Source organism: Haemaphysalis longicornis, unplaced genomic scaffold (genome assembly GCF_048455015.1).
Source record: "Haemaphysalis longicornis isolate Haplotype H1 unplaced genomic scaffold, Haemaphysalis longicornis Haplotype H1 scaffold_1, whole genome shotgun sequence".
NCBI classification, from domain to species: Eukaryota; Metazoa; Arthropoda; class Arachnida; order Ixodida; family Ixodidae; genus Haemaphysalis; species Haemaphysalis longicornis.
This window is the reverse complement of record NW_027526203.1, coordinates 449,344,582-449,353,735: the sequence shown is the minus strand read 5'-3', so window position 1 is coordinate 449,353,735 and position 9,154 is coordinate 449,344,582. Positions and strand designations below refer to the sequence as shown.

Sequence of the window (9,154 nt, the reverse complement as noted above, 5' to 3'; positions counted from 1 at the left end):
CGCTTACATGTTCTTGGGGAGAGGGGGCGTTAAGTTCGGGCACCTTACTTAATTAATTAATACCGTCCGACAACTAGATTATCGTTCGTTAGGTATAGCGTGTTTACCTTTATTGTCTTTGTTTCACGCCGGCCGAGCGGAAGACTCTTTTTTGTTCGCCGCACTTTTGTGTTCACCCGACGATCGGGCACAGAGGCAGGTCTTATACAAATGCGTCGGTCACCCCACAATAGTTAAAAGCGATGTAAGCTTTTGAAGGAGGCTTTCCTGTAGTTCGTTTGGGAAACCGGTGGCGGGGGACCATTGATATCTTAACGACCGCGATTGTTGCCATGAGAAATCCCGAAGCGGACGGGAGCTGAAAGCCAGTCAAGGGGTCAAAAGTATGAAGGGGTCAGTAGACGTTCTGCCTACGACAGTTGCACTGCTCAAAACTACTGGGCGAAGTTGCCGTTCGTCACACGTCTGACCCTGGCGACTCGGCGGCTGGGATGCGTCAATGGGTAAGCGACCAGGCTTTGTTAGGCGCTCCACGTGTTTACGAAGGAAATGAATTTTGGCGGCGTGGAGCACAGTTATGGGCGCGCACAGTATGGACAATACTTTAAGACCAGCCGCCCGACAACCGATGGTCGGCTCTAGGTTTGGTTTCAGTTGGGTGATTTTCATTTGTTATATTTGTGTTTTGCGGAATACCGCCGGGTTTCTGTATGAGAGTGAGAGGTGGGTCACGCGAATATTTTGAGCCCACCTAGCTTTATTTGTCACTGTGGCCAATCAGTGGCCTAGTGTGGGCTAATCAATGAGCCATCCTCACTCTCAAATTGTGACGTCCCTGTTGTGGGCGACGTTTTGGTGGTAATATCGAGGAGTTTGATGTTTTGAGGACAGGAGGAAAGCTAGGTGAGCGGCGAGCCCCGCTGGATGCGGGCCTTGCCCGACCTCTTGTGTGCGATCATGAGCCTTGACAGTTGTGAATACGTAGTGTAAATAAGGTGTACATATTGTTACGAGGCGAGGATGCCGTAGAAAAATGTATTTGCAATATTCAAAATGCAAGAAGCTGGGTGCCGCTGGTACACACTGAGGGAAGCACAACCATCACAGCTCGTCCTCTTCTTCCACGGGAACTCGTCGCACAATCCCCTGTGGCAAATCCCCCCATAACCACATAGTTTGTCATCGCCTGTCGGTGCCTCGTGTCATTATTCCCCGGCTGAACGAGCGCCGTCGCGGCGCTATGGGGTTACAGCGTCCGGCGGAAAATATGGCTTCAATCGTACAACATGTACAATGTCTGTAGAAGTAGCGTTACTCGACGGTGTCGACGCCACAGGGGAGATCTCGTACGTTACGTCGGTAACTTGGCGCAAGACGCGAAAGGGACCACAGTAGCGGGGCAGAAGTTTTTCGGAAAGGCCGATACGGCGGGTAGGTTTCCACAGGAGGACAAGGGATCCCGGAGCGAAGTGCGCCACCCGATGTCTTCGGTCATAAATCGTTTTCTGATCAGCTTGGGAGGAACAAAGCCGGTTTCGGGCAATATGCCTAGCATGGTCAGCGCGAGCAATGGCGTCCCAGGCGTACTCCGATAGCACTGAGGGTTGGTCTGCCGACATAGGCATGAGGGTGTCCAGTGGTAGGGTGGGCTCACGGCCATAAAGGAGGTAGAACGGCGAATACCCAGCCGTATCATGTCGCGACGAATTATAGGTAAACGTCACGTACGGCAGCGAGACGTCCCAGTCGCGGTGATCAGCGGAAGCGTAGCACGAAAGCATATCTGTCAAGGTACGATTTAAGCGTTCGGTAAGTCCGTTAGTCTGGGGATGGTACGCTGTTTTTATCGTATGTTTAGTAGAACAGGATCGGAGGATGTCGTCAACGACTTGAGAGAAAGCAACGGCCACGGTCGGTGAGCAACTGACGTGGAGCCCCATGCTGGAGAATGACGTCGTGAAGAAGGAAATCTGCCACATCAGTAGCACAGCTAGTCGGCAAAGCACGCGTGATGGCGTAGCGTGTGGCGTAATCCGTAGCGACAGCAATCCACTTGTTTCCCGATGTCGACTGGGGAAACGGGCCAAGCAAGTCCAGGCCAACCCGGAAAAAAAGGTTCTACCGGGATGTCGAGTGGCTGTAGTGTTCCCGCAGGAAGCGATGTTGGTGTCTTGCGGCGCTGACACTGATCGCAAGAACTGACGTAGCGGCGGACGGAACGGTACAGGCCGGGCCAGAAAAAACGCTGGCGTACGCGTTCATACGTGCGAGAAATGCCGAGGTGACCAGCAGTATAGCATGTCGTGAAGCTGCTGGAGGACAGTGGAGCGCAAATGCGCAGGGACAGCGAGCAAAAGTGCCGGCCCGTCAGGACGGCTATTGCGGCGATACAAAATGTTATCGCGTAGCACAAACATTCCCGTCTACGCGTCAGGTGAGGCAGAGTCAATGTTGTCGATGATCGATCGTAATGCTGGGTCACGGCGCTGTGCTTCCGGAATGTGGAGGAGTCCAGATATAGCACACAGAAAGACTGCGTGGTCATCGTCAGCAGCGTGTGGTGGGTCGACCGGATGGTGAGACAAGCAATCAGCATCTTGGTGCAAGCGTCCAGATTTGTATTTTACGTCGAATGTATATTCCTGTAGGCGCAATGCCCATCGACCTAACCTGCCGACCGGATCTTTTAGCGAAGAGAGCCAACACAGCGCGTGGTGGTCTTTTATGACTGTGAATGAGCGGCCATGCAGATAAGGGCGAAACTTGGCGGCAGACCACACGAGGGCGAGGCATTCTCGTTCCGTAATGGAGTAGTTGCGCTCTGGGGCGGAAAGGAGGCGGCTGGCATAGGCGATAACCCGCTCAAGACCATCCTGTCGTTGCGCCAAGACAGCACCGATTCCGTACCCGCTGGCATCTGTGCGTACTTCTGTGGGTGCATATGGGTCAAAGTGAGCCAGAAGCGGAGAGTGGGTGAGTACGGAGATAAGGTTGGTAAAAGCGGCAGCGTGCTCGGAGCTCCACGAAAACGGAACGTTTTTCTTCAAGAGGTTGGTGAGGGGTCTAGCAATATCAGCAAAGTTCTTGATAAAGCGTCGAAAATACGAACAAAGTCCGAGAAAGCTTCGAACGTCTTTCGTCGACCGCGGTGCTGGAAAGTTCTGAACTGCGCGAACTTTATCAGGGTCGGGACGAACCCCCTTCGCGTCGACGAGGTGTCCGAGGATTGTGATTTACTGACGTCCGAAATGGCCTTTGGAGGAATTCAGCTGAAGACCGGCGCGTCGGAAAAGGGTTACAATTTCCGAAAGGTGTTCGACGTGGGTAGTAAATGAGGGAGAAAATACGATAACGTCATCCAGGTAACAGAGGCAGGTGGACCACTTGAAGCCCTGGAGCAGCGAGTCTATCATGCGCTCGAATGTGGCTGGAGCGTTGCAAAGGCCGAATGGCATCACTTTGAACTAGTACAGACCATCGGGTGTTATGAAGGCGGTTTGTTCACGGTCCATTTCATCTACGGTGATTTGCCAATATCCAGACCGAAGGTCAATGGATGAAAAATACTTAGCGCCGTGAAGGCAGTCAAGGGCGTCGTCTATCCTTGGGAGCGGATACACGTCCTTCTTTGTGACTGCATTGAGATGTCGATAATCGGCGCAAAACCGCCATGTGCCATCTTTTTTCTTCGCCAGCACTACTGGAGAGGCCCATGGACTGCAAGAACTTTCAATGATATCCTTCACTATCATCTTACCCACTTCCTGTTGGATAATTCTCCGCTCTGCACGAGAGACTCTGTAAGGGTGTTTGTGAACGGGGCTTGCGCTGCCGGTGTTGATCCGGTGGGTGACTGACGAGGCTTTCCCTAAAGGGCGATTGTTCAGGTCGAAAATGTCCCAAAAGGAAGCCAGGAGGCAGCGGAGTTGATCGGCTTGGGCAGGCAGCAAGTCTGGGGCCAACATTTTCGCAAAAGGTTCGGTCGGGGCAGTCGCGTCCGGAATGTGAGGGCCAGTATTTCGTTGCCAATCGACGGCCAATGCAGAAACGTGGCATCCCTCTAAAGGGGAGAGGAGGCCCAGAGTAATGGCTTGCGGCAGAAGTTGGGTAGAAAAACTGAAATTTAGGAAGGGAAGAGATGTCCGATTTTGCGTGATCGTGGCGACTGTGTGGGGGAGGGTCACGTTGCGCTCCAGTAAAGCGGCTGGTATTGGAGAAATGACGTAATCGCCGTCAGGAACAAAGGGAGATACACACAGTGGTACGTAAGAAAGAGCTTGAGGCGGCAAACGGGTATCTTCGAGGCAGCACAAACGGGGCAAGGGTTCATCGACTGTGATTGGCGACAGGGGTAGGTCAAGGTGGACGAGTCCGAGAGAACAATCGATCAGCGCAGAATGGTCCGACAGAAAATCTTGGCCGAGGATGAGGTCATGGGTGGAATGCTCTAAAACGGTGAACAGGACAGAGGTATGACCAGCAATCGTGACACGTGCAGTGCACATGCCCGCGATGGCAGCAGTTCATCCATCAGCGACTCGGAGACAAGTGGCTGGCGTCAAAACTTTGCGCAGGCGGGAGCGAAGTTGCGCACTCATCACGGACACCTGCGCCCCTGTGTCTATCAGCGCACTCACAGGGACACCGTCAACTTTAACGTCTAACAAGTTATTTTCGGCAGGCAGCGTTGTTAGAGGATTTTCGGGTCGTCGGGAAAATGCAGCGGTACCTCTGGGCGCTGCATCGTCTAGTTTAAATGCAGAGCATTTCAGTAACTCATGATGTCCCCCGCGTTGACGTCCGTCGTAGTCCGCACCGTCGTTGTCCGCACCCCTCCCCCTACACTATATATAAAAAAAATACTATCCGGCGCCTGGTTTCGATCCCTCGACCCTGCGGGCGGAACGCAATGTACATGGTGCTCTACCCACTGCGCCACAAAGCCGACACAGAATGGGAGGCTACGAACGCGCCTTATATCCTTGACTCATTCAAACTACGTCAAGAAGCTGCTTATACAACGCATTCACTACCACCAACTCCCCAAACACTAAACGTTAACGCAATACACCCACCCCCTATGCGACGCATTTACTCGAGTCCCCCTCGCGGGGAGATGGTTTCTGGTTGGAGCGTGGGTATGGCGAGGAAGAGCGGCGGGGCGAACGGGACTGACGGGTCTGCGGTGACGGCGAGCGACCGGACCAGCGACTGTCGGTAGAATTCGAGAAGTTGGGTGGTGGCGTCTGGCGGCTGGTGTAGAAGCGTCGATTTCCCTCGTCGTTGTACCGGGAGAAGTTGGTCGGGCGCGATTGGAACGAGCGGTTATGGCAGTAGCGGGCGACGTGGCCGGCTTGGCAGCAGTTGAAGCAAATTGGCCGGTCATCGGGCGTCCTCCATTCATGTGGGTTGCGGTACTGGAAGCGCGGCGGTATATTGTCGCGTCGAAGCGCTTGAAAGGAAGGAACAGGGCAATCATTTGGATGAGTGGCGGCGCAAATAGGCTGCAATCCGAGATGGATGAGCTCGTCGCGTACAACGGCTTGTATCAAAGATACAGCAGGCACATTGGAGGGTTGTTGGTTAGGCTGAACCCCGGCTGGAGCCAGGGCCTCAAGTTCACGACGCACTATTCTCGTCCCATTTTCGGAAGTCGGTGCTGCCCCTGTCGAAGGGAACTGAGCTGGTGTTCGCAAAACGTTGTCGGAGCACGACGAGGTCGCAGTCGTGTTCGGAAGTCGTGTGAAATGTTGAACGATGCGACGGCTTTTCGCCTGCTCAAAACGGCGACATTCGGCGATAATACCGTATACTTTGTCACAGTTCTTAAAAACCAGGAGGTTGGACGCGTCGTCCGCTATCCCCTTCAAAACGTGTCGCACTTTGCCTTCCTCGGACATTTGTCGGTCAACTTTTTGACAAAGGGTCAGTACGTCGAGGATGTATGCGACGTAGGACTCAGTGGGGCTCTGCACGCGAGAAGCGAGATTGGTCTTTGCTGTGAGCTGCCCACTAGCGGACGTCCCAAAAATGGCTTTGGGGTCTTCTTTGACAACGTCCCAGCTGGTGATGCGTGCCTCGTTCATGAGAAACCATGTTTGGGCCGTACCTTTGAGGCAGAAAGACAGGTTGGCGAGCATGATGGTCTGATCCCAGCGGTTGTGGCACTGACGCGCTCGTACATCATGATCCAGTCTTCCACATGCTCGTCAGCCGTGCCATAGAAGAAGGGAGGGTCCCGGGGGTGCGTCAAAATGATGTGGGGGCTTGTCAAAGGGGCAGTAGCCGCTGGGTCGTCCGAGCGAAGCTCGGTGAACGAAATCTGACGACCGCTGCGAAGCTCCGTCTTCTCAGAAGGCCCCGCACCCCACCACAAGATGTTACGAGGCGAGGATGCCGTAGAAAAATGCATTTGCAATATTCGAAACGCGAGAGGCTGGGTGCCACTGGTACACACTGAGGGTTGGTTGGTTGGTTGGTTGGTTGGTTGGTTGCCTCCCACCAAGGCACATACCCACGCGGGGGATTGGCCAAGAAGTTTTGTGCCTAATGAGGATGTGACCCATATTATTTTAGATCCCAAAATTTAGACAAGGAAATACCCAACAGAATTTTTTAAATATGTATAATATGAAAGTAGATTCAGGAAGCAAAATGAGCTAAATTAAGTGTGAACGTTTAGCTGCAAGCACAATTAACCATCACATCTCGTCCTCTTCTTTCACGGGAACTCGTCGCACAATCCCCTGTGGCAAATCCCCCATAACCACATAGTTTGTTATCGCCTGTCGGTTCCTCGTGTCAATATTGTACAATTGCTTGGAGTAGCTCATCGTTTGCCACGTGCCTTCGACCACCAGTCATCGTTTCATCGGATCATCGCTTCGATCATTCGGCCGACCGATCCACCTGTTTAAACTGGGCGTGCAACTCATTGACGCGCCCGTGAACATCCAAACCACGGTGCAGACTACCCCCAAGGTCATTCTCGTCCCGGTTCGGACGAAATGAAACTTTTACAGCGTGCATTTCTTTGTCCACTGACTTTATCGTGTGCCAGGGTTTGGTACGCCTAAAACTTCTTCGCTGGCCATCCACTTCTGTACGACAGGGTGACTCATTTTTCTCCCAGGCACGTGCTGGGCGCAGGGATTTATACAGCCCCCCCCCCCCCCCAAAAAAAAAAAAAAAAACGAAATTCTGGATAAACTAAAGTGACCATATTCCTCGGACCACGTTATGGGGGGGGGGGGGGGAGGTGTAAGGAAGAACGTGGCACATAGCTTGAAGGGAGACTAAGGCTTGTAGAGGACGCCACCTGTTGACTCGAGTAACTGGGAGGTGGCGCCCCCACTCTGTATAAAGGCATTGGCGGGGATTAAACGGGGCTTTTTGTTGTTCGTGAACTGCGCGTGGTTGCGTCATTCTTCGCGGGCTTCACGCCCACATTCGGCACGGCTCGCGGCGTCCGCGCCACCCGGGCGCGTCTCTACATGGTGTCAGAAGTGGGGTACTGCGACAACCGTGCAACATGGAGGATAACCCAGCCGCCGCCTCCGCCGTGACCGCCAGCTTCACGTTGCGAACCCCGCCGCAGTTCACTTTCGACAACCCAGCCCAATGGACCGCGTGGCTTCAACAATTCGAGGATTACTCCTTCGCCTCAGGGCTGTCCTCCGCCCCCGAAGAAACCAAGGTACGCACGCTGCTCTACTGTATGGGTCCCCAAGGTCGCGAGGTGCTTTCGTCTCTCATGTCAGACGCTGAGGCCTATCGCTCGTACTCCGGCGTGACAACGAGTCTTTCGGGATATTTTGTACACCCCGTCAACGAGGTATACGAATCGAGCAGGTTCCACAAGCGCACGCAAGTGGTAGGCGAGTCAGTCGACGCGTTTTTCACGGCGCTCCGAATTCTCGTGAAGAAATGCAACTACGCCTCTCGGGAAATTGACGACCGGCTGGTTCGGGACAGATTTATCGTAGGGTTGCTTGACTCTCGCTTGACCGACCAGCTGTGCCGCAATCCAAAGCTTACACTGGACGAGGCGCTCATCCAAGCTCGTCAGTACGAAGACGCCGAAAATGAGAAAAGGCGGCGTCAGGGGACAGACTTCGCACCAGACGCACTGAACGTCGACGCCGTTGTGAATAAGCAGTACCGAATGGCCGCCGCCCCAGCGCGCGAAACTGCACGAAGTAACGTCTGTCGGCCTCCCGAGTACCGCGCCGGCCCGAAGTCGGCATGCGATTTTTGCGGCCACGCCCCTCATCCGCGATCTGAGTGCCCAGCACGGTGGGCCACATGCAACCACTGTCGCAAGAACGGTCACTTCGCGGCGGTTTGCCGCTCGAACAGTACTAGGCGCTTAAGCCAAATCCAGCTCTGCGCCGTGGATGCAGCGCAAACAGAACGCCGGCACGTTGTTGTTCATGTCAATGGACGCCCCCTTCAATTCAAGGTGGATACTGGGGCGGACGTTTCGGTCGTACCTCCGAGCTTCGCGGGGTGCCCAGTAGACCTAGACAAACCCAATAATGAACAGTTGATGGGGCCGGGCCGCTGCCGCCTAAAGTTGCTCGGGACGTTTCCTGCTACCCTGTCGTGGCGAGGCCGGACGGTATGCAAAAAAATTGTATGTCGTAGCAGACATTGACTCTCCTCTGTTGGGGTACTCGGCGGTAGTGGACCTGGGAGTCGTCCAGTTTGTTGACGCCGTGGAAGACGAAGCTCCGAAAAGGCCCCCAACGTCTGACAAGGCGGCAGCTTCGCTGTTCTCAGGCCTTGGCGAGATGCCTGAAGAATATCACATCCGCATCAAGCCTGGAGCGGTTCCATTTTCTCTCAGCGTTCCTAGGCGCATCCCTATTCCCCTCGAAGGCGTAGTCAAGAAGGACTTAGACGCGATGGAAAGGGACGGGGTCATCCGGCGAGTCACTGTGCCAACCCCGTGGTGTGCTGGTATTGTGCTGGTACCCAAAGCGGATGGAGAGTACAGAATTTGTGTCGACCTCACGAAGTTGAACCAAGTAGTTCTCCGGGAGAGACACCTTATGCCCACGGTGGACCAGGTACTTGGGCGTCTTGGCAATGCCGCAGTCTTCTCGAAACTTGATGCAAAATCGGGGTTTCATCAAGTAAGGCTATCTGAAAG

At 54.1% G+C, this 9,154-nt stretch overlaps 1 protein-coding gene across 1 annotated transcript; it reads left to right on the top strand.

The window, feature by feature from the left end:
- Positions 1–7,319: 7,319 nt before the first annotated feature.
- On the top strand, positions 7,320–8,768 carry LOC144155975 (uncharacterized). The gene has a single exon (XM_077687724.1). It carries the CDS (start codon positions 7,532–7,534, stop codon positions 8,654–8,656), a length of 1,125 nt encoding a protein of 374 aa, XP_077543850.1. The 5' UTR covers positions 7,320–7,531; the 3' UTR covers positions 8,657–8,768.
- The last annotated feature ends 386 nt before the right edge of the window (positions 8,769–9,154 follow it).